The sequence below is a fragment of the Myotis lucifugus genome, unplaced genomic scaffold, assembly GCF_000147115.1.
Source record: "Myotis lucifugus unplaced genomic scaffold, Myoluc2.0 scaffold_11, whole genome shotgun sequence".
Taxonomy (NCBI): Eukaryota; Metazoa; Chordata; class Mammalia; order Chiroptera; family Vespertilionidae; genus Myotis; species Myotis lucifugus.
This window is the reverse complement of record NW_005871059.1, coordinates 2575538-2601153: the sequence shown is the minus strand read 5'-3', so window position 1 is coordinate 2601153 and position 25616 is coordinate 2575538. Positions and strand designations below refer to the sequence as shown.

The 25616-nt window shown below is 36.4% G+C and overlaps 1 protein-coding gene across 2 annotated transcripts in view; it reads left to right on the top strand.

The window, feature by feature from the left end:
* Positions 1 to 24436, top strand: part of HDAC2 (histone deacetylase 2) — a 29439-nt gene extending 5003 nt beyond the window's left edge. Inside the window, exons 2-14 of one of the 2 annotated variants that reach the window (XM_023750141.1) lie at positions 5254 to 5366; positions 6690 to 6807; positions 7611 to 7685; positions 8612 to 8750; positions 11463 to 11604; positions 14199 to 14291; positions 14371 to 14479; positions 17439 to 17579; positions 17818 to 17926; positions 18524 to 18654; positions 19851 to 20006; positions 23106 to 23163; positions 24060 to 24436. In XM_023750141.1, the coding sequence (XP_023605909.1) occupies positions 5254 to 5366; positions 6690 to 6807; positions 7611 to 7685; positions 8612 to 8750; positions 11463 to 11604; positions 14199 to 14291; positions 14371 to 14479; positions 17439 to 17579; positions 17818 to 17926; positions 18524 to 18654; positions 19851 to 20006; positions 23106 to 23163; positions 24060 to 24090 (1415 nt within the window). In that variant the 3' untranslated portion in view covers positions 24091 to 24436. The remainder of the gene's footprint in view (positions 1 to 5253; positions 5367 to 6689; positions 6808 to 7610; positions 7686 to 8611; positions 8751 to 11462; positions 11605 to 14198; positions 14292 to 14370; positions 14480 to 17438; positions 17580 to 17817; positions 17927 to 18523; positions 18655 to 19850; positions 20007 to 23105; positions 23164 to 24059) is intronic. The other variant, XM_023750142.1, reaches the window with a different exon arrangement.
* The last annotated feature ends 1180 nt before the right edge of the window (positions 24437 to 25616 follow it).

The following is a 25616-nucleotide window of genomic DNA, read 5'->3' as shown; positions in this document are numbered from 1 at the left end:
AGGATGAGGGGCATTTTGTCTGTTTTACGATGAAAGTAGATTGATATCCCTGTTCACCTCAGTCCACCCCTTATCCTTTTCCACATTGACTAGCTTATTGTAGCAGGAGAGGTTAACAGCTGGTGCCTAAAGATTTTCCCCCCTTGTTGACACAAGAGTGGGCCTATTTTCACTGCTACAAAAAGATTTCCTTTGCTACCAGAAAAAAATTTTTTTAGTAGTTATTTCTTTCCCTTTAACAAAACTTTAAATGCTTCTATTAACAAATCCTTAAAGGAAACAGCTGGAATTGGGGAGGAGGGAGGTAGCAATCATAATAGTATTGAAACATGGATGAGACCAGATTTAAAAGTAGGTATAAGGATGTTTATACTGGTTAATAAGTCTTATTTCTCTATTTTAATAGCAGTTGGCTTATACTTGTTTATGAAATCAGTTTTGGGTTCAGAAATACCAAGTGGTATTTCTGTACCAGGTAGACAAAAGATTATTTGAGTCTTAAGAAGGAAATAAAAGAGTGTATGTTAGATGGTTAGAGAGGACACCTTTATAGGGTAATCAGACAAGGTAAGGCCTGAAGAAAGAGAATGGGCTAGCTGTAAAAGAGTTTTTTTCTACATAAGACATTGCAAACTGCCCTGGCCTGGTAGAAAGAACCTGGTGCACTTAACCAAAAAGAGGCCAAGAGGAAGACATAGGGGAACCATGGGGAGCCAGGCTAGATAGTAAAGGGCCACACCACACAAGACTTTGTTGTAAGCGATTTAGGAAGCCATTGAAGGTTTTTAAGAGAGAGAACTCTTGAAGTGGAGAAAGGATGGTAAAGAGTGGTAGAATGTAAGACTGAAAGCAAGAATTAAATACATGTTGGTCTACATCTATAATAATAAAAGCGTAATATGTAAAACGACCAAACAGCAGAACGACCTTTCAGATGACCTCACTATGACACGCACTGGCGCCAAGCCAGCCAAGGCGGGTGCAGTGCGATTGGTTGGGGGGCCCGGCCATCGCCCCGCAGAGGGGGGTGGCGGTCCGGGGAACTGGGGATGTGTGGCAGTGGACTCGGACAGCAGCACCCAGCCAAGGTGGGGGGGGGGCGGGGGGGATGCAGAGACAAGAGGCAGCCAGGGCCACGAGGTCCCCGGCAGCCGGGGCTCTGAGGCAGCTGGGGCACGAAGGCCTATCTTGCACGAATTTTGTGCATCGGGCCTCTAGTAAAATATAATGGTTGCAGCTGACAGACACGGACACATACATTAAAGGAAGGTTTGGGTGAGTAAAACCAATAAAACTTGTTGATGGATTGGTAATGGTGTAGGAACTGGGTAGTGGTGGTACAGAATAAAGAATAACTTAAAAGTTTCTAGATTGAGCAATTAAGTGATTCATTCCTGAGAGAAGACGATTTAGGGCAGCACTCCTGTTCACTGATTTACCCAGGCACCCAGAATAATGCCTGGCACATGGTAGGCTCTTGATTTGTTAAGTGAATGAATGAACGAACGGGTGAAACCCTGATATTTGAATGTTGGTGGATGACTGGCTATGGGTAGGGGTGGAATCCAAGAAAGTGGTACTCTCAGTAAAAGTCAAGACTCAGTGATTCAAGGAGGAGTAGTGACCAGTGTGTTAAAGATGCTAGTGGACTAAGTAGTTTGTGGAAAGCAAAAATAATACAGTAGCTTTTTTAAAAATCTTTTTCTTGAATCATTTTTTTAGTCAGCTTTTCTTTAGGGGTAAAGGTATATTTTACACTCCTGAAATCCAAAATGATCTGAAAATGGGAGGGGGGACTCATTTGGAATCAAAAGCTTAACCTGAATTAATATTTATGATCTTTACTCCATTTATTGTGAATATTTACAGAATTTTTGCAGAAATATTAAAGTGTGATTATAGAATGCTGTCCAGATTCCAGGACATCACATAAATAATGGCAGGTGTAACATTACATTTATAAAACCTGAAAAAAATCTGAAATACATGTAGTCCCAACGACTTGGATAAGAGACTATAGACCTTAATAGCCACTTTCATACTGATAACTTCTGGAAGAGAGCGATTTCTAAAATTTTTCAGATAACTAATTCTTTATGGTATTGTATCTTTTCAGATAACTAATTCTTTATGGCACAGTAACAAAGTTTGTTGATTCAAGAAGCCACCTTGAGCTAATTTTTCTGGATAATTTACTTCATTGGTAGAGGGGTGGGTTTGTGTGTGTGTGTGTGTGTGTGTGTGTGTATGTATGTTTTAATATATTATTGATTTCAGAAAGGATGGGAGAGAGTGATAGAAACATTAATGATGAGAGAGGCTGCCTCTTGCACACACCCCCTATACTGAGGATTGACCCACAACCCAGGCATGTGCCCTCATCCAGAATTGAACCATGACCTCCTGGTTCATAGGTCAACACCAACCACTGAGCCACACCAGCTGAGCTGGTAAAGTGTTTTTGATTATTTTGATGAAAATCAGGATGACATTTGCTCAGTGGATGAAGCATTGGCCCATGGACTGAAGGGTCCTGGGTTCTATTCCAGTCAAGGGCACGTGCCTTGGTTACAGGCTCTGTTGATCCCTGGCCATGGTCAGTGCACTCATGTAGGAGGCAACCAATAGATGTTTCTCTCTCTCTTCTCCCCCCACCCCCCACTCTGTCTAAAAATTAATGGGAAAAATATCCTTGGGTAAGGATTAATTTAAAAAACATATTAAATACAATAAGTAAATAAAATGCCCAAATTATATTACTGACCATTTAAATAAGCTGAATGAAAAGCCATCTTTACTAATAAAAAGGTAATATGCTAATTAAGGCGACGTCTTCCAGAAGTCTGTCCATCCAGACAAAGCCACAGCAGCTGCGAAGCCCGGGGCTCAGGCAGCTGTGAACCCCAGCAGCCGTGAGCCCCGGTGGCTGCGAGTGGCAACAGCAGCCAGGTGATGGGGGCGACGCCTTCCCTTGATCAGCCCGGTCGCCTCCCGCTTGCTAGCTTTGTGACTTGACAATATTACCTGATTAGTCTACATCTCACCCTTCTTCATTGTTATAAAATAGGAACGGTAATAATAATTACTACATCATAGAGTCGAGAATATTAACAGATAGTACGTGTGAAGTGTGTAGAATACTGCCTCCTAGTAAGCACTCAATAATGCTAATTACTGCCCTGGCCGGTGTGGCTTGGTTGGTTGGAACCTTATCCCATGCACCAAAGGGTTGTGGGCTTGATCCCCAGTCAGGGCACTAGGGGGAAGGCAACCAAATGTTTCTCACTCTCCCCCTTCCCCACTCTCTAAAATCAATAAGCTTGTCCTCAGTGGGGATTGAAAAATAAATTATTCCATTAATTAAATGCTAATTACTGCTGTCACCATTATTTTATAAAAAAAACATGCTTGCTGAGAAATTGCAACAGTACTTACTATACCTTCTATACAGATTATTGGGGTCTTTACCATTATTAGATTATTGCTGGCTTTTCATTGGATTTTCAGTATGTCCATAATCAGAGTATTTGATCTTAAGATACACATTTCACATTAGTAATTCTTCACAGAGGTAGGTGGAAGTTATGTGGAGACTAGAGTTTTATTCTTCTCTTGTGATCATCATTGGTGGCGATGGTAACTTAGAAATACCTTCCTTGCATTAACTTGTAAATATGATGCTTTGTAACTCTGTTGGGCTTTTCATATCTAAGATTCATTGAGATCAGGCTGATTTCAAGGTACTATATATATTGCCACCTTGTAGGACACGAGCTTTCCTTGGAAGGTAGATTGTGATAAATGCAAAGGCATTTCACATCCACATTGCCCTGCTTTGCTAGTTGTCTATATTGTCTTAGTTTTGTTGTTAGCACCTGCATTGAGAAAGGTGGCTTTCCGTATGACGGTGTATATATGAATTGTTTTCAGAAGAGAGCTTATTTAGAAACCGAAGGGTTAAGTAAATTAGAGGTGTGATAGCAACAAAATCAATGGACTATTATCAAAGTTATGAGAGAAATAAGTTTTTTTGAGTTCTCAGTTTCCACTAAACAAACAAAAAGGTGTGTGTTTAGGCGGGATTTTGAAAGATTTTTTTGATCCTAAAGGTGAGTAAATGACATTATTTATTCTTAGTTTTTATTATGTAAACCCATGTTGAAATGAATGACTTGAAGCCATTAAAATCAGCTTGGCTCTCCTAACAAAATTTTGGAGTTGCTTTATTTAAAACTAGAATTACTACTAAAAGTAATTTTTCATAAAAGCTATTATAAAAAATGTCCATTTCAGCTCTGGCTGGGTAGCTTAGTTGGTTAGAGCATTGGTCCAGTACACCAAGATTGTGAGTTCAGTCCCTGGTAAGGGCACATAAAAGAATCAACCGATGAATGCACAAATAACTGAAGAACAAATCAATTTGTCTTTCTCTCTCTCTCTCTCTCTAAAAAGTAAAAATTAAAAATGCCCGTTACATTAGAAAAATAGTATATATATGAGGCTTCCTTAAAACTTTATTACAGAAACACTAGAGCTTTACCTGAAAGTATTGATTGCATTGAAATTTTGTAGATGAATATGTGGTTTAGTTGTTTATTTTAAAATAAATCTATGTATAAGTTTTAAGATGTTATAAAAAGATAGGGTAGGAATTGTAATTTCAATGGTGAAGAATAAGACAAAATACCCTTATTACCTTGAAATATGTCACGAGTATATCATCAGAGCAAAACTTTCATTTGATCCACATTTCAGTTACCAAAATTTCCCTTACGGACTGATATGGGTATAAAACATTTTAGTCGCCCTGATACTAACTATAAGGAATTTCAGAAATACCAGTAAATCATCCAAGAAATAATACATATTTGCTGGAAACGCAAATCATACCAGAGAATTTACCTTAAGCATTTGAATTTAAAAACAAATACTAAAAGCAGGTATCACTTTAAGGAACAGAAATTATGTTTGTAAGTGAGTAAAGTGCATTTCATTTGGGCTAATACTAATGAGAAATTTTATTAAACTGTAAATCAGAAAAGTTTGCTTGCTTTAATCTATAAATATTGTATTAATGGAGTTGTCAGCATATTAAAAGTGTGCATAATAGTATCCTGGTTTTCTCAAAGTTTGAAAGTTGCAACATCTAATATTATTTAGGAATTTAAGTAAATCTTGTTTAGGAGGTAAATACCTTCTTAATGGTGAACATACTGTTGTTTGTATTGATCATTTTGTCTCTTCTGTTTTTAGGTGATATTGGAAACTATTACTATGGACAAGGCCATCCTATGAAACCTCATAGAATCCGCATGACCCATAACTTGCTGCTAAATTATGGCTTATATAGAAAAATGGAAATATATGTGAGTATACCTTTTGGTAAATACTCAGCACTGATTTTTTTTTTAACTACTATTATTCTCCTTGGTGGAGGACATTTAGCAGATGAAAAGGTCTAGAAGAAAATGGAAACTTTTCATTTTGTTTTATTTACAGTGTGGGACCTACAGTCTCTTTTTTCTCTCTTCCATCAACATTTTTTTTTAAATATATTTTTTATTTCAGAGAGAGGAAGGGAGGAGAGAGATAGATACATCAATGATGAGAGAGAATCAATGATAGGCTGCCTCCTGCACGCCACGCCCCACTACTGGGGATCCAGCCTGCAACCTGGGCATGTGTCCTTGACCAGAATCAAACCCGGGACCCTTTCGTCTGCTGGCTGATGCTCTATCTACTAAGCCAAACCAGATAGGGCCCATCAACATTTTTAAAAACAGTTTTCCCTACTCCAGGTTTTTGCATTTATGGAGAACAACTCCATTCAGCATACTACATATTTTTGCTAAATAATTGTTGATCTGTCTATGCTGGTGAAGAGTTGATTTGAGACTGTTACAAAATAAATTTGTAATTACAGAGGAAATTAATTTTGTAATTACAGAGGAAATTAATCCTACAAATATTTATTGGTATATGAACACTGTTGGTGGACAAGCAGAGTACAAAATAACATAAGCTACAACAACTGCCTTAAATGTTTTTATAGATAAAGATGGGAGTGTATATAAACAGATACAAGACACAGCAGTTCTTATCTATTTGGGGAAGCAGTTAACAATATTAGGGAATATGTGTGAGTTATTTTCTTTGGATATAGACATTTAGAGAAAAGGAGAAGTTGGATGAGACTTTCAATCAGAAAGCCTTGTGGAAGAAGTATGTCATAAATGAAATAGTTCTTCTGAATAAGAATGATTTGGTTAGGAAAAGGAAGAGAGATTGTCAACAAAGACTTAAAATGGAGAATGAGTCTCTTTCTCGGACTTCATTGATAAAATCAGTGGATACAGAGCAGGTTTATGATGGAAATAGGAAAGGAGTGTTTATGAGCATGGATTTGATTTCTAAGGGTTGACCCATTTCCATTAAAATAAAAGTAGTGATTAAGTCTTAGTTTGTGTTAGACCTGTCTAATGCTTTTAAAGTAGTATGAATTAGCTTTGGAATGGATTATTTTCCTAAAACCTGCATGTACAAATTTAGATTTGCTTTGGAATTTAATTTGTTCTGGAAGATATAATTCTTTTGAGATGACTGTTAGGTGAAATTGTGTACTTTGTGTTTGATAACTCTGATATAACCAGTTGTAATTCCACAATTCTAACATTTATTTTACTTCACAGAGGCCCCATAAAGCCACTGCTGAAGAAATGACAAAATACCACAGTGATGAATACATCAAATTTCTACGTTCAATAAGACCAGATAACATGTCTGAGTATAGTAAGCAGATGCAGAGATGTACGTTTCTTGTTAAAAGTTTATATTAGTATTGATTAGTTAAAATTGAGTATTTTTAGAAGCTTATAATTATACTAGAGGCCCGGTGCACGAAAATCATGCACGGCACGGGAGGGGAGGTTTGTCCCTCAGCCTGGACTGTGCCCTCTCACAGTCCGGGACCCCTTGCTCCTTACTGCCCTCCTGCAGCAGAGGCAGGAGAGCCTCCCGCCACCACCGCTGCGCTCACCAGCCGTGAGCCCGGCTTCTGGCTGAGTGGCGCTCCTCCTGTGGGAGCACACTGACCACCGGGGGGCAGCTCCTGCGTTGACCGTCTGCCCCCTGGTGGTCAGTGCGCGTCATAGCACCGGTTCGGTCAATTTGCATATTAGGGGTTTTTTATATGGGATTTTTCCTGATATAAAATACTATTTTAGTTATTTACTAGAGGCCTGGTGCATGAAATTCATGCACTCAGTGGGGGGGGGGGGTCCCTCAGCCCAGCCTGCACCCTCTCTCAGTCCAGGAGTCCAACTGCGGGAGTTTGGCTCCAGGGCGTGTCCAGCCCATCTCGCCCAGTCCCATCCCACCAGTCACCTTCTAATTAATTTCCTTTTACTGTACACAAATCCATGCACGGGGTCACTAGTATTGGATAAAATGATAAATTATATGTTTAAATTACAAACTTTACATCACTACTATGATATGTGTATGTTTTATGGTTGCATCAAATAAAATATTTGTAGGAAATGGTTTATGTAAGAAAGGGCTTTTAGTAATTCACAGAATGGGTTGAAATTAATGAGATCCATCTTTCACAGTTAATGTTGGAGAAGATTGTCCAGTGTTTGATGGACTCTTTGAGTTTTGTCAGCTCTCAACTGGTGGCTCAGTTGGTAAGTGTCCTCATTTAGTCAGACTTAAAGTTGATTTAAACATGGTATGTGTCTTTTAGGTTATTTGTTTAAATCAAAAACCTTCCATGTTTTATGATCATAATGACTCCAGCTTTTTATTTTATTTTTTATTTTCTTACTGCCATTTCATTTTCACTTGCAGACTTCTTTTTCCTTCCTCTCTTCAAGCTACCATTGTGTTACTCTAACTACCACTGTTACCACCACTTTCCATATATGCTCTTATTTAATCAGATCAAAGCTGTAGGAAAAAAATTTATTTTCCTAAGGAGAAATTGCTAACCTAGAACACTGAACAATGACTCTTGCCTTTTATGATTTTACTAGAGGCCTGGTGCACAAAAATTTGTGCACTTGGCGGGGGGGGGGGGGGGGGGGCCCTCAGCCCGGGCTGTGCCCTCTCGCAGTCTGGGACACCTCGAGGGTGACCACCTGCTGGCTTAGGCCCTCTCTCAAGGGGATCGGGCCTAAGCTGGCAGTCAGACATCCCTCTGGCAGCCTGGGAGCCCTTGGGGGATGTCCACTTGCCAGTGGGGAGCAGGCCTAAGCTGCAGTTGGATATCCTTAGCACTACTGAGGAGGTGGGAGAGGCTCCCGCCACCACCACTGTGCTGGCAGCCATCAGCCTGGCTTGTGGCTGAGCAGAGCTCCTCCCATGTGAGAGCGCCCTGACCACCAGAGGGCAGCTCCTGCATTGAGCACCTGCCCCCTGGTGGTCAGTCTGTGTCATAGTGACCAGTCATTCCCAGTCGTTCTGCTGTTAGGGTCAGTTTGGATATTACCCTTTTATTATATAGGATACTCTTGGCTTACCTATGGCATACTCTTTCTTATAGGGTTTTTGTATAGTTTTTCTAATTTTAAATTTTAAACATTTAAAATTTTTATCCTGTCTTGTTTCTTAGCTGGAGCTGTGAAGTTAAACCGACAACAAACTGATATGGCTGTTAATTGGGCTGGAGGATTACATCATGCTAAGAAATCAGAAGCATCAGGATTCTGTTATGTTAATGATATTGTGCTTGCCATCCTTGAATTACTAAAGTAAGTTCATTTGTGTTGGTATTTTTCCTATGAAAAAATATTTTAATTAAAATGATAAAAATCTATCGTTTTTTTAAAACAACATCAAAAGTAATAATCACATGAACGTGGTTAATGGTGAATCTTCAATGGATTTATTATGGACCATTTTAGAAATAATAGAAATTTGTCCAACCCTTCGATTTTTAAGATTAAGAAATGCATATAAGTGTCTAAAACTCCCGATTATTACCCCTTTAAAAAATATTAGAAGTTGTTTGGCAATTTTGATTTGAGTTATAGTTTCAACTAATGAAAAATGACATTGACCCTGGAAGTTTATTTTCTAACATTTTATAAGTTTTAACTTTTGATGGCAAATATTTGAAATCTGTGTTAAAGAAAATTTGGTTAGCTATTGAATTAAATGTAGATAACTGCATAGCTATTGTAGAATGGGGCTGTCTGTTATCTAAAAATGGGTATTATTACTCTTAAGTTGCTAAAGGAGTTAGTGTTAAAGTTATCCTTGACTACAGCTTGAGAGAGATATCTATAAAGGTATATGTGAATTTGGAGTTAGATTTTTTTTTTTAACCACCATTCATTGTAACATGTCTTAGCAGATTCCACTTAAAATTGTAGTGAATTAGTGTTTTCTCACCTTTAAATGTGTTACCTGTAGTTATTCCATGCATACTATTTTATAGAGGCTGATTTTTTTCAGTCACTTAAAGTTTGGTATTGACTCCCCAAATAAATAACTGGGCAGTGTCAGTTGACTGATCAAGAGCCCAGGAAACCACTTGAAATCCTTGCTTTGTTTTTTATTTTTTTTTATTTAGTATGTTTTTATTGATTCAGAAAGGAAGGGAGAGGGAGAGAGAGAAACATCAGTGATGAAAGAGAATAATTGATTGGCTGCCTCCTGCATGCCCCCCAGTGGGGATCGAGTCCGAAACCTGGGGATGTGCCCTGACTAGGAATCAAATCATGACCTCCTGGTTCATAGGTCGATCACGCTGGCCAGGCGGAAAAAAACATTTTAAAAACTATTTTTATCTGAAAGGTGGTACAGAAAGAGGCCATTGGCCAAATTTAGGCTGTGGCCCATAAATTTCCAAACCTTTTTTTTTTTTTTTTAATTTATCTTACCGTAGCCAGTTTGGCTCAGTGGATAGAGCATCGGCCTGTGGACTGAAGGGTCCCGGGTTCAATTCTGGTCAAGGGCACATGCCCAGGTTGCGGGCTCGATCCCCAGTAGGGGGCATGCAGGAGGCAGCCAATCAATGATTCTCTTTCATCATTGATGTTTCTATCTCTCTCTCCCTCTCCCTTCTTCTCTGAAATCAATAAAAATATATTTTTAAAAAAATTTATTGCTGAAAGTATTATAGACTAGAGGCCTGGTGCACAAATTTGTGCACGGGTGGGTTCCCTCGGCCTGGCTGGTGATCAAGGCCTATTGGGGCGCCGGCCGGCCAGGGGGGAGGGACCCCGGGAGGTGGGCCGGCTGTCAGGGGGAAGGGACTGCGAGAGGCTGGGCAGGGTCAGGGGGTAGAGGGTCAGGGAGGTTGGTCGGCCGGGAGGAGTAGCCGCGGAGGGTTGGCTGTGGGAGTGCACTGACCACCAGGGGGCAGCTCCTGCGTTGAGCGCCTTCCCCCTGGTGGCCAGTGCGCGTCATAGCGACTGGGCGACCGGTCGTTCTGGTCATTCGGTCTTAATGGTCACTTGCTTTTATATATATAGATGTTCCCCTCTTTATTCCCTATTGACCCCCTCCTGCCCCTGCCCCTGCCCCAGGCCTTCCCAAACTCTATTTTTATAAGATTGAATATTTACTAGAGAGATGCTTTAAAGTAACAATCTTAAATATGGTATAGACCAGTGATGGCGAACCTATGACACGTGTGTCAGAGGTGACATGCGAACTCATTTTTTTGGTTCATTTTTCTTTGTTAAATGGCACTTAAATATATAAAATAAATATCAAAAATATACATCTTTGTTTTACTATGGTTGCAAATATAAAAAAATTTCTATATGTGATACGGCACCAGAGTTAAGTTAGGGTTTTTCAAAATGCTGACATGCCGAGCTCAAAAGGTTTGCCATCATTAGACAGTCCTCAGGTTACGTCACACTCGACGTACGTCATTTCGTGGTTACGTTGCCATCTCCCATTTATTTATAAAAAAAAAAAAATTCTGTCATTTCGATGTATGTACATATGTGCTTTATGTTTTTTATTATTTACCACAAGTAAAGGTCAGGAATTGTTATCTTTCTTTTACATTTTTTTTACTGTTTAACTTCATTACTGCTGTGTATGTGTTCCATGTGAGTGATGTAGGTGCTTATGTAGGTGGGTTCCGACTTACAGCGAAAATCGTGTTATGTTGCACCATAGGAACGGATCTCCAACATAACCTGAGGACCTACTGTATATTCTTTAGTTGTTAATAAAAAGAAATGTGTATTTACTATGTTTTTTAAGCTCATAGAATAGGACAGATTTCACAGCAAGTACAATTTCTCACTTATATTGGACTAAAGGATATTAGTCCAGGATCATATTATAAGTACAGATATTTGAATGGTCTCTTAGAAATAAAGTAAGAAAGGGGATTAAGCCTTCTGGCATTTAAGAGCTCAAAAATAGGCTTTCTAAATCCATGGTGGTTCTTCCCATCTTAAAACCTTTAAATAACTTAGTTACGGCTTTCTTTGCAGGTATCACCAGAGAGTCTTATATATTGATATTGATATCCATCACGGTGATGGTGTTGAAGAAGCTTTTTATACAACAGATCGTGTAATGACTGTATCATTCCATAAATACGGGGAATACTTTCCTGGAACAGGAGACTTAAGGGTATGACTGAATTCTGTCTGGATAAATATGAGAGGCTAGTAATCCTGTACCTGAACTAATATTTTCCTGAGACACTAACTTGAATCTTATATGCAGAGTTGAGTCATTTTATATGCTATAACATCTAGAATTCACATACTATAAGTAAAAATTTAATGATACCTTACAGGACTTTCCTTTGCTCAACTATTTTCTTTGGTTGAATAGCTATTTTTGAAAATCAGCAAAGCATGGAGCACTTTTCTTGAGGTTTAATTTGAATATTCAAAACCTACTTATTGGTAGTATACTTTGGTATTGATTAGAAAGATTGCTAGAATAAAGTAATTTACTAAGTTTTTTAGGTTCTTGTACTATTCTCCTTTTATGATTGGTCTTGACTTAATAGGTCTAATTTTAATCTATTTTTCTTAGGCTTCTGGCATTTGTCAGAAGAGAAAATACCATAGCTTATCCCACCTATTACATTAAGTTAATTATTTCTATTATATATCTATTATCTTTTTTCATTTGGCACTCTTATATTTCATGAATGTAAAAAGCAATGATCAAATCCTGTTTCTACAAACTTCGTGAAATTTTTTGCTTCATTAGAGTTCACACATGCCTGTTGAAGTTTAATTCAGAAATGTAAACAACTTTTTCATTCAGTCTGGATTATAGGGGAGATTTCTTTTAGTGTAGCATTCAACATTAATTCTAAACTATTAAAGTTATTTTTCAAATCGATATATCATTAGCCAACCAAAAGGTTAGTGTGGCCTTAAAGTATTCAAATGTGTGGCTTTTCACTATTTGACTACAAGTTGATGATGCTCTTTCAGTAATAGTTGTGATGGTGAAACCTTTTTTTTTTTTTACTTAAAAGTAGGTGGGAAGTCAATATATTTCATTTTAAATTATGTGGTTTTTAAAATTGCAAATTTATATTTTCAGTTACATGCCAGTTAGCTACTTCTATGCCTTTCCCCACTTGGTCTGATTTTATAGACCCAATGGTTATCAAAGTATGATCCTTTAACCTGGCAAAATTAGCATCTGTTGGGAACTTGTTAGAAGCACATCTCCTCGGGTCTCAGGGTTATTCTGCACATTAACATTTGAGAACCACTGCTCTAAACCATTAGAATTCATTTGTCTGCAGTCATTGCATCCCAGTAGAAATTAAAGCCTTCTCAGCGTTAAGCTTAAGGAAGGATAGTGGTTTTGTAATGTAATCCTAATTAATCTCAGAAATGGCAAATGGAGGTCTCTGTTTTCTTTTTGTCAGTATTATGATTGAAGCTGTTGGAGAATGCATGTTTTAAAAATATTTAAGAATGACTTTGAACATCTCTTCCTCACTAAGATTTTATACCCACTATATGAAAAGCCTTCATAATTTTTTCCTTTTGGATATAAGGAATTTTGTAAGGAAACTGAAGTCAATCATTACATTATATGTGTAGTTGTATTTGGATTTTTGTGAAACTTCAGTGTGTCTTTGGATGTTATTTTAATGAACATTCCCTTCTCTACCTGACAGTTCATTGTAAATCAGAAAAGGCTACTCTGAGCTTAGATCATTGTTAAAACCCTGCTTGCATTTATTAGATTAGTAGTGACTAGATAGTAGAATAAAACAAAGGTGTGATAAAAGAGCAGTGGTGAAAGAAATGAAAGGGACACAGCTTGGTCCAACAGAAGCAGTAGCTCTGAGTTGCCTACCTAGAGTGATAACTCCTAATCAACTTGTACTTATTGTCAGAGTATATTCCAACTGTGTTTTTAGTGCAGGATCTTTCCATGAGAGATAAGGGAAGAACTTGTACAGGTGTTAACCCTAAAGATTCATATTTATTGAGACATAATTTAAAATACATAAGAATCAGTCATTTCCAATCCTTTGGTGTTGTTAAAGCACTATTTTGTAGAAATGTCCCCTATCCCATCTCTTCTAGGAATATGTCCATATATACCTGTATATATCCATACATATACAAGTATGTATATGTGTATATATATGTATAGTGTGTGTATAGCTGGAATCTAGACATCAACTTCTCTCCTTTGCTTCTTTTGGGAGGTGTTAAGTGCCTAGAGTGGTACTTATTGAACAAGTAGAAAGAATTTTATTTCAAACCCAATTAGAGATTTTGATGCTTTAGTCTGAAGCTATTAAAATATCAATAAAGTCTGCCAGATTGTGAGCCATAAGAAGGATTCTGCATTACGGAGACAGGGTCCTTTGGCTCAGAGTGTATCTTCTGTAAGTTTTACTCATAAAAATTTCTTACATTCTCTGTTTATGATGAATTTTTTGGATTAATGTAATATGTAACTTAATATTGCCTTTTAACTGCTTATGTTAAATTTCCCAAAATCATTACAAGTTTGTTGGAATTGGTTCTTTTCAGCTTTATTAGCAGTCTATTAATGTTAAAATATGCCCTTATTCTATTCTGTATTATTTCCTTTCTCAACCACATGATGAATTCAGAATTGTTTTTTGTTACCTGTTCTTTTAATCTCCTAAAATATTTTAATTTTAAAAAAATCTGTCAAACTTTTTATTATGAAGTATTTTCTAACATCTGTTTAACTCTCTATTTTAGGATATTGGTGCAGGAAAAGGCAAATACTATGCTGTCAATTTTCCAATGAGAGATGGTATAGATGATGAATCTTATGGGCAAATATTTAAGCCTGTAAGTATTACTATTTTCAAACTCAACATGAATTTGAAAATCTTTTTAGAAATATTAACATTTGTTATTTTGTACATAGATCATCTCAAAAGTGATGGAGATGTATCAGCCTAGTGCTGTGGTGCTACAGTGTGGTGCAGACTCGCTGTCTGGTGATAGACTTGGTTGCTTCAATCTGACAGTCAAAGGTAAGCAATTTAAAGGGTGATAGTTCCAGAAAATTATGTATGTGTTTGTTTGAAATTGATTTTTCTAACTACAATTACTCTTATTTCAGTAAGGTCTTATTTAGGTCTTTTTCACTTTGTCAAGTTTATGTATGCAGTCATACATGAATAGTTTTATAGAGCTTGTTGCAATCTCAACCAGGGCAGCTATTTTCATTGTTTTTGGTTGATTCTTTTGGTGTGTGTATCTTTCTCTAAGAAACATGCAAACTTTCCTACTTTCAGTTTTTTATTTTAGTCTTGTATATTCACTTTTTATTTTGAAAGGAGGGATTCCGTTCCTTTTCACACTTTATCACTAATATGCACACACCCTTCTCATAGCTTCATTTTTACCATATAACTCTGGTATTTATAACAGAACTTTGGTATGGTAGTCACTGTTTTACAGCATCATCAATAACATTAAAGTACATTTTAGCTTATCAATTTTTTTTATTGCATAACTTGCTTTTTCCAGTTTTTCGTTTCCTTAATTTTCTCTTTACATATTACTAAATGGCCAGTGTCTAAGTAGCTTCATATGTTCAGATGCATCAAGTATTCTGTCATTTCCTATCAGTTTAACCTTCTTGGAGAACAAGAACAGCCTTCTGATCTGGTCCTATTTGGATGAGTCTCCTCTCTAGACCTGGTAGAAAGTAAGCTGTTCTTTGCTTCTCTGTTGAATCGGCTCCCCTGATTGCTATTTCCTCTTAATTTTGTCTCTCATTTTGGTGGAGCACATTTTCAAGTGGCTGCCTGAGAAAAGTCATGTGGGAGATAAGGAGATTATGTTGATTTCAACACTTATATTTGACCAGGTGTTGAAATCAACATAAAGAAGTCTAGACCAAACTAAAGAAAAATGACCATTATGGAATGGACTTCTAAGGAATAAAAATAAATCTGAAATTTTATTTAATATATTATGTATGGATCAGTAGTAATTCATCATGGATATTGGACATAATTTTGGAGTTGTTTTCCTTGTGAATTTTAAGGTAACAAGTTGATGTTTGCTTTGAATTCTCTCAGAGATGTGAAGAATTCTCAAATAGAACTTTTCCAGAATAACTATTGGCCTAATTGGAATTAAATAAGTGCAGATATTAAAGGCTCTTTTGTTTAATGTTATGCTTGTTACTATACCAGGCAACATTAGAATTATGGTATAATCTATTCTACATTTTTAGGTTGAACTATATGAAATTAATTGCCACTTTTCTAAGTAACAATGGCCAAATAGCAAGTTTCATATTGTAACTTCATATGTGTTGATAACGATCTATTGCCTCAAGATGCATATGATTTCCCAAAAATGATCTACCTAATGCACTCTTAAGATATATGTTAACTGTCAATTTTTTGTCTTAACTCTTTGAAAGTTCTCAATGCTTTCATTCTTAAAAGCAATAGCTTTCATAATTATAAACTGCAGCATTTTACTCTTACAATAATAAATCTATATATTTTAATTGACTGATAGCATTTTAGTTATATAAAGCATATAAGATTTATAATCCCAAATCTTAAACTTGATTGTAATTTTCTCTGCTGCCATCCTCTATTCAGTTTTCTCAGGTCTGCTAAAGTCAGTTACCTCTTGTTCATTTCTTTCCTACCTTTACAGTGTTAATGTCTGTTTTGTCTCAATCTTTCTTTTTGTGGAATTTAGCCTTTTTAGAAAATCCTTTTATAATCCTTTTTTGTCAGGTTTTGAGATATAAGTAAATTTCTTTGTCTAGCCAGCTATATTTACTTGGAAGTCTGTAAGTTAACTTTCTGTTTTCTTATAAAACATCCAAACAGTCTATCTATATATATAAAAGCCAACCTCCCACGGCCCCTCCCCCCAACCGGCCAACCTCCTGCGGCCCTCATTGGGACTGGGCAAGATGCCCCGATTGGCCCCAATCACCAGCCAGGCCGAGGGACCCCACCCATGCATGAATTCGTGCACTGGGCCTCTAGTCTAATATAAGAAAGCTATGTTTTTCTAGTAGCAATAATAAAAAATGAGTTATGAATCATATAGTACAACTATTGAAAAATACTTAATGAGAATGTTCACAATATACAGTAACAAGATCACTAAACTTTAAAAAATTGATTGAGAGGGAATTGAAAGGGAATATATTTTTTTAATTACCTTTGGATGATGGAGTTTTATGTAGTTTTTTCTTTGTACTTTTTCTATTTTTTTTTCCAAATTCTTTAACAGGCATGGCTTCTATAAATAAAAGATTTTTTTTTCTTTTTTAAAATATTGACTTATGTGTCTGAGTGATGATGTTCTAAGAAGTTACCGGTAACTTGTTATTGACTATTATAACATTTATCCAAAGGAAATATTTTGGTTTTATATTATGTTTACTTTGTATACGAGTTTCTACACATAGAAAATTATTGAACTTGTTTTTAATAGTAATAGGTATTAATTTTATAATTTTCAATAAGTTAAGAAAATTATAATACTGCTACCTAAAGATAACCTACAGTTAAACTTAGTTGGATAGCCTTTCATTGTGCATAATGTTTCATTGTTACTTGATTTCTTTTCCCTTGTGTAACTACACATGAATAAAACATCTTCATATCACATAATATCTTCCTGTTTAATAAAAATGTGTTGTATTTATATTTTGATCTTAATGTAGTTGTATATTTGACTTTTCTATCAGGGACACTTGCTAAACTAGCCAGTTATGTCTTACTGTGCTTTGTATATTATTGTGAAAGGTGTTTTTATAAAAAACAGTTTTGTTTTCTTTATTGTTTTATTTTAAAAATTTAAGATGAGAAATTTCTTGAAATTTTTACATATTATTTGTTTTTGAAATGCCATTTTGGTTTTTTAAAATCTTGTTATCTTTTTTAATTTTTATTTTTCAAACTCTAACAATGCAGACTTATTGTTGCCCAAATCTCTTTGTCTTAGGTCATGCTAAATGTGTAGAAGTTGTAAAAACTTTCAATTTACCATTACTGATGCTTGGGGGAGGTGGATACACAATTCGTAACGTTGCTCGCTGTTGGACATATGAGACTGCAGTTGCCCTTGATTGTGAGATTCCTAATGGTAAGTATTTTTATTATATTTTTATTGGATGAGCTGTCAATATACAGAAATAGATGGGTGGGTGATTAGATTCCAAAACCATGTAAATAGAAGAGCAGTCAATTAATGAATTCACTTTGCATTCACTTTTAAACATTTTCTTTGGAAATATTTCTCAAGTTGAATCTGGAATTTTGTGTATGGATTTGTGTGAAAACTAAGCTTTTAATATGTAATTTTATTTCATTGTTTTTAATAGAATTGCCATATAATGATTACTTTGAGTATTTTGGACCAGACTTCAAACTGCATATTAGTCCTTCAAATATGACAAACCAGAACACTCCAGAATATATGGAAAAGATAAAGTAAGACATCAGTGAATTGTTTTGATAAACATTTGCTATAACTTCAGGAATCTTTAGAAGGCCAAGTGCAGTAGGTCATTTTATCTTTCTACATAAGATATTCCCTTTGTCTTTTTCAAAAGCATTTGAAATCTTAAGATTATTGATTTCTTTAATTTTTAAACATAATTGCAAATATGTGGGCTTCATAGCTCAAAAATATTTTAATTTTCTATTTTTAGTTTGCAAGGGGCACTGTAAAGTTTATACTCTTGCTTTACATGAAAGTGAAATAAAATGTATTTTCATAGACATTGTAGTACTTAGGCCTGGGTTTGTGTTCTCTAGATCTGTGACATTTGGCAAGCTGATTTACCTTTGTGCTTATATTTTCTTACCAATGAAATATGGGGATGAAATAGTACCTGCATTGTAAGTTTTAAAGATTGGATGGGTTTATAATATGTAAAGTATCAGTGCTAAGTTAATTTGTTATTTTAATTCAGAGGTTTAAGTTAAATAAAAGATGAAGTTTTTTGCTTAATGTGTTTCATCAACATTTAAAAGGAACTTGAAAGAGAATGAATTGTGTCTAATAGCTTTGCGTGTGTAATTTAGACAGCGTTTATTTGAAAATTTACGCATGTTGCCTCATGCACCTGGTGTCCAAATGCAAGCTATTCCAGAAGATGCTGTCCATGAAGACAGTGGAGATGAAGATGGAGAAGACCCAGACAAGAGAATTTCTAGTAAGATAATGCTTTGATGTGTATTCTGTTACATTTTCCTGGTTTATTAAAATAACACTACAAACTGAAGGTTTTAATTGCCCAAGAACACAATGGGTCATGTTTCATTAGCACACTATTGTTTTTGTCTCTCTTCCATTTTTAATCTTAAATAGTTTAACTTCCATATGTCTTGAAGACTAATTTGAGTGTCAGTGATTTCAATTTATATGACTACTAGATGCCCAGTGCACGAAATTTGTGCACGGGTAGGTTCCCTAGGCCTGGCTGGCAATCAGGGCCTATTGGGGCCATCTTGCCCAGTTCCGATGGGGGCCGGCCAGGGCCTGGGGGCCTACCAGCTGCTGGACTGGGGAGGGGAGGGACCACGGGAGGTTGGCTGGCCATGGGAGGTTGGCTGTGGGAGCGCACTGACCACCAGGGGGCAGCTCCTGCATTGAGCGTCTGCCCCCAAGTGGTCAGTGCACGTCATAGCAACTGGCTGACCAGTCGTTCCAGTAATAATGGTCTCTTAGGCTTTTACATATATATATATATAGAATATACAGGTGTGGGCAAAAGTAGGTTTACTATTGAATATGCAAAACACGGAGTATTCTTATCTTATTAATTGTATTTTCCATGTGAACAACTGTAAACCTACTTTTGCCCACCCCTGTATACGACCAGAAGTTTCCACAAACTATCTATTTACGTATACTTGGGAATAAATTGGAAAATAAATTATTTAAAGTAGAGTGAGTTGAATGACCTGAAGCACTTCTGTTTGATTCTAGTCTCATCCACTTAATGATTGCCCGATGTATAGCCTAATGGTATGCTGTTGGTGTAGACATTGACGTATTTGGTTGACGGCTTTTTTATTTTGTTTGCTTTCCCTCTCAGCTCTGAAATAAAAGTTTACTTTTTAAATAATGACATCATCCTCTCACTTCCTATTAGAACATAATTTTTTTCTTCCAAAGTTTTTTTTGAGATTTCCGAAATGTTTTTCATATTTCTTCCTAGATCAAAGCTAAATTTTTAGTATTTAGCAAACCATGCATTAAGTTCTAACCTTAAAATTATTAAGTATTTCTTATCCTGTACTTTTAAATGTAGTGACCGGTTAGTACATTTGTACAAAGTACGCTGTGACAGTGAAAAAACCTATGACTACTTTTATCAGAACTTTGTTTTTAATTTTTATATATCAGTTCGAGCATCAGACAAACGGATAGCTTGTGATGAAGAATTCTCAGATTCAGAGGATGAAGGAGAAGGAGGTCGTAGAAATGTGGCTGATCATAAGAAAGGAGCAAAGAAAGCTAGAATTGAGGAAGACAAGAAGGAAACAGAAGACAAAAAAGCTGGTGAGATTTATTGTTTTGGTAGATGTGTTTTAAAATTGTAGCCTTTTAGCCTGGCCGGCATGGCTCAGTGGTTGAGTGTCGACCTATGAACCAGGAGGTCATAGTTGGATTCCCAGTCAGGCACATGCCCAGGTTGCGGGCTCAATCCCCAATTGGGGCATGCAGGAGGCAGCCAATCAATGATTCTCTCTCATCATTGATCTATCTCTCTCTCTCCCTCTTCCTTCCTCTCTGAAATCAATAAAAATATATTTTAAAAAATAATAATAAAATTGTAACTTTTTAAAAGTAAGCAGCAGTGCGGTTTTTATGAGATCCTGGAGTCAATTACACAAATATTGGAGGTAGGGGGTACTAGGTAGGTGACCTTTTTACCCATATAAGTGGTGCTTAGCTCTTAACTATCTTTTATTTAAAGCTCTCTAAATGTTATTAGTCACATTTGCTTTTATAATATAGGAAACCTTATTACCTTCTCTTGGTTGACATGGGCTTAACATAGGGAACATTGCACTATGACATAGATTGGGTGAGAGGAAAGACAAAGTGATTATAGATCCTTTACAGGCTGTGAGCAAAGCTGAAATTTAAAATAATTTTTAACTCCCTAAATTTTATTTGCTGAGAATGAAACATAAGAAGTTACATTATCCTTAGACCAATTGGATCATTTTGGAAAAGCTCAGAGAATAGACTTTTTCAGAAATTGTTTGAAGAAAACAAAAACGGGAAAGATAGGAAGGAATTGAGGAGCTGGCTTGGGAGGAGATAGTACTTTGCCCTGTCAGCTTCTCTATTGAGAAAATAGATGCTTTAGGGCAGGGGTCCTCAAACTTTTTAAACAGGGGGCCAGTTCACTGTCCCTCAGACCGTTGGAGGGCCGGACTATAGTTTAAAAAAAAACTATGAACAAATTCCTATGCACACTGCACATATCTAATTTTGAAGTAAAAAAAACAAAACGGGAACAAATACAATATTTGTATTTGCATGTAGCCCGCGGGCTGTAGTTTGAGGATCCCTGCTTTAGGGCATTGAATTTGCTATGAGAATCGGTTATCTTTTATCTGAGTTTCCAGAGCACTTATACATATCTCAGTCATTTTATTTAACACATCATAATTTAGTGCCTCATTACACGATTTACATAATTCCCCTGCTAGATAGAGCTGCTTATGACCAGGGGAACGCATTGTCTTAAATATCTGTATTTTCAGCACTTGGTGAATTTCCTGAATGGATACCTGATACCCCTATAAAAGTAATGGTGGTGGGCATGAATTTTAGCTGGCCTGCTAATTTTGACACTTTAGCCTGTGGAAAACTGACTCAGATACTGGTCCAGCATCCTTACCTTATCTCTGTCACATTGAAGTTTTCCACTAAGCTAGCTCTTGGGTATTTTTTTTCTTTTTCAGTAGAGTTAGGAATTCATAGCATATCTTGGTACATCTAGTTTTGTTCTTTTATGGATTTACTCCTCTATAGGCTACTGTTCTCTTCCATTTTATAAATTTAACTTTCCAGTGTATTGCAGTGATACAGTGATGGTTCATTCTGCTCTTCTGTACTGATTGACACCAGAAATTTGAGTTATGATTGAAGTAAGGACTTAGACTTTAGCTGTAGGATTTTTGTTTTTGTTTGTTTGTTTGTTTGTTTGTTTTCTCAGTCAGTAGGTCTTCTTGTCTTGTTTTTGGTGTTTAGTCTCATTTTCAAACCTTTTTTTGTTGCTTTTTCTTTCAAATGGGAAAGTGGGTACACTAGGGTATTTGTCTTTCATTGCTGTTAGCTAAAAATGAGAGTACCTTTTGATTCGGTTTAATGTCCTGATAGTAGATTAATCTCACGGTTTTTACCTCCTCTGTACTTATTATATTGCTGATATTAATTTAAAAATTTTTAAAAACTTTTTTTATAAGATTCTTAAAGGGCCTTGCAATTGTTAAAATCCCTCACCCTCCTCTAGCCGGTTTGACTCAGTGGATAGAGCATCGGGCTGCGGACTGCTGGGTCCCGGGTTCAATTCCAGTCAAGGGCATGTACCTTGGTTGAGGGCTTGATCCCCAGTGGGGTTGTGCAGGAGGCACATGATCAATGTTTCTAACTCTATCCCTCTCCCTTCCTCTCTGTAAAAAATTAATAAAAATATATTTTTTAAAAATCCCTCACCCTGCAGGTGAAATATTACCATAGAAAACTGAGGATTGCCTGACTGGTTTGGCTCAGTGGATAGAGCATCGGCCTGCGGACTGAAGGGTTCCAGGTTCGATTCCGGTCAAGGGCATGTACCTTGGTTGCGGGCACATCCCCAGTAGGGAGTGTGCGGGAGGCAGCTGATCGATGTTTCTCTCTCATCTATGTTTCTAACACTCTATCCCTCTCCCTTCCTCTCTGTAAAAAATCAATAAAATATTTTAAAAAAGAAAACAAGGATTAAAAACTAATGTTATAAACAGTAGGGTTTACCTCTGCTTTGTCTTTGGACTTATCTAATTCTCGCCCCTTCTGACAATATTCCAGTGATACTGGTCTTCCAGTTTTTCTCAGCAACCTACTACTTCCTTCTTTTCTCAAAGTTCTATTAAATTTTCCCTCTGTTCAAAATACTTCCTCCTTTTCACCCAAAGCTATTCTTAAGGAAACTTTTAAATGTCACTTCCTCGTGTTACCTTTTCTGATCTTCCAGTGCTGTGCTCTTTCTCATGGCTTAATTTCTTCACAGCACATATTCCAGCTGTAACACTGTGCTCCCACAGAAACAAAACTTCCAGCAGGACAAGGACTGTACTGTTACATGGATACTGTGAATCTATCATTTAACACAGAACCTAGCACAAAGCTTATTCAATTACTGAATTAATAAATAGTAATATACAGGGTGTCCCAAAAAAATGTATACACACTTTGAAAATTTATTAATTCCAATGGGTTAAATCTGAAAAGAAACATCAATTGAGCTATCAGCTGTAAAGTCTATACATTTTTTGGGAGACCCTGTGTATATATATGACAGCTTTTTATATTTTAAGTAAGGTATACTTTAAAGTGTTTTATATTTCAAAATAGGTTTTAATCTCTTCTAATTTTTGTTTATAGATGTTAAGGAAGAAGATAAATCCAAGGATAATAGTGGTGAAAAAACAGATACCAAAGGGTAAATTATATTTCTTAACTAGTAATTTTTTGTATGCTATATAAACAATAAACACATTTATTTGGGTATGTATTCTTTTGAGAACTACTGAACTGAGCCTGAGAACATCAGTAAGTTGTATGAGATGCTCTGAATTTTATCTATGTTGGCTCATAAGACAACATATGACATCTTAACCATCATTTATGTCATCTGCTTAGCTACTCATCTATCATTGATGTAGCTTGCCTTAAAAAAGTCACAAAGACCAGTACTAATTAATATTGAAACTGAATCAATTTGTATTCTTTCATGTAATTTACTAGAGGCCTAATGCACAAAATTCGTGCAAGAGTAGGCCTTCCTTCCCCTGGCTGCCGGCACCGGCTTCCCTCTGGCACCCAGGACCCGGGCTTCCCTCCGGTCCCGCTGGCAGGCACCCAGGACCAGGGCTTCCCTCGCAGCCCCAGCTTTGTCCGGAAGTTCGTCCGGTCTAATTAGCATATTATGCTTTTATTATTATAGATTATAGATGATACCTTTTTTGCTATTTTTATATGGGCACTTAATGGTCTTTCATGGTGCTTGTTTCTACATATGTGATCTTTTTACTATTGTGAGATGGGTAAATTTAAGAAACATACAGTTTTTTTAAAAAACATAATGGAGATTTTTATCAGAAAGCTTATTTGAATGCTTGGCCACGTAATTTTGTGCTAGCCTTTACAGGATAACTTGGAAAAACTTATAAAATCACTAGAAAGATTAAGGCAGTCAGTACTCCAAAAACACTGAGAGCATATTATCAGCTTACGTGTTGCTTGGCATGAGCGTACAGGACCTGATCGATAGATTGGTCAGTGTATTTAAATTGAGACTGTGTCATTTTTAATCTTTCATGTTGCCTCTTTTAACAGAGCCAAATCAGAACAGCTCAGCAACCCTTGAATTTGAAAGTCTCCAATTTCAGAAAACATTAAAAAATAAGAAAATATTGGCAAGAAAAGTGTTTTCTTTTTGAAGACTTCTGGCTTCATTTTATACTACTTTGGCATGGACTGTATTTATTTTCAAAATGGCTTTTTTCTTTGGTTTGTTTTTGTTCTTGGCAAGTTTTAGTGTGAGTTTCTAATTATGAAGCAAAATTTCTTTTCTCCACCATGCTTTATGTGATAGTATTTAAAATTGATGTGAGTTATTATGTCAAAAACTGATCTATTAAAGAAGTAATTGGCCTTTCTGAGCTGATTTTTCCATCTTTTGTAATTATCTTTATTAAAAAATTTTACTTGGATTGTCTTTTGTCTATTTATTATAACATGAAATTCTTTTTCATAGAATGATATAACCATTTTTTTAGAATTAGAACACATCAGCCCAAGCCGGTTTGGCTCAGTGGATAGAGCGTTGGCCTTCGGACTGAAGGGTCAAGGGCATGTACCTCAGTTGCAGATCCTCCCCAGCCCGGGCCCTGGTTGGGGCACCTGCAGGAGGCAAATAATCAATGTGTTTCTCTCACATGGATGTTTCTGTCTTTCCCTCTCTTCCACTCTAAAAATCAATGGAAAAATATCTTTGGGTGAGGATTAAAAAAAAGACTCATCAGAAGTGAAAGATACTGATTACAACTTCAAAGACATCCACTTACTATTTCTTCAGGAAAGATATTTACAGTAGTGATTTTAATGCAATGGGAGTTCTACCATCTTGTCTTCTATAGGTTGGCCAGTCAATATTGTTGGAAGATTGACATCTCGTAGTCATTTATCTCAAATGAATAGTACAAGCTGTACTATATAATTGAGACATAGGCATTATCTTTGAGCTGAACCAAAGATTCCCCAAAATTGGAAATGGAAATTCTAAATTGAAACAAGAAATCCATAAACACAAGGAACCTGTAGACTTCCAACTCCCACTATATACCAAGTAAACAAGGAATTATGTGGTTGTGTTTGGTCAAAACCTTACTAACATTAAGTTCATCTAAAACCTGCTATTTTGACAAAACCTGGTGTTTTTACTGAATTTACATGACATCCAGGTTCCACTGTTACACCCAGGTTTCCAAATCAAGGAGATACTTTAAAAAGTAATTTATCTTTTAACTAGTTGATTGTGTACCCATTTTAAGGTTTTGGGTATGCAACTGAACATAATGGGAAAATGCCTGCACCCACAGCTTACATTTAGTGGTAGGAAACAGACAAATGAGGTAATTTCTTCTCTGTAAGGTGTACAAAGGAGAAAACATTTTAGGAACTTGCCAAAATTAGTGAAATCTCTCTTTGGCCATGTCCAAATTGATTCTTTTAAGAGAAAAATTAGCAATGCCAGAAGACATATCAGTGAAGAATTTATCTCTAAAAGCCAAGTGTTTGACAGGTATTTTAGGCATTCACAAAAGCATCTGGAGTTTTGTAATGAACAACCATTCATCCCTGGATTTAACATGTTACACTGTGGGCATGTTT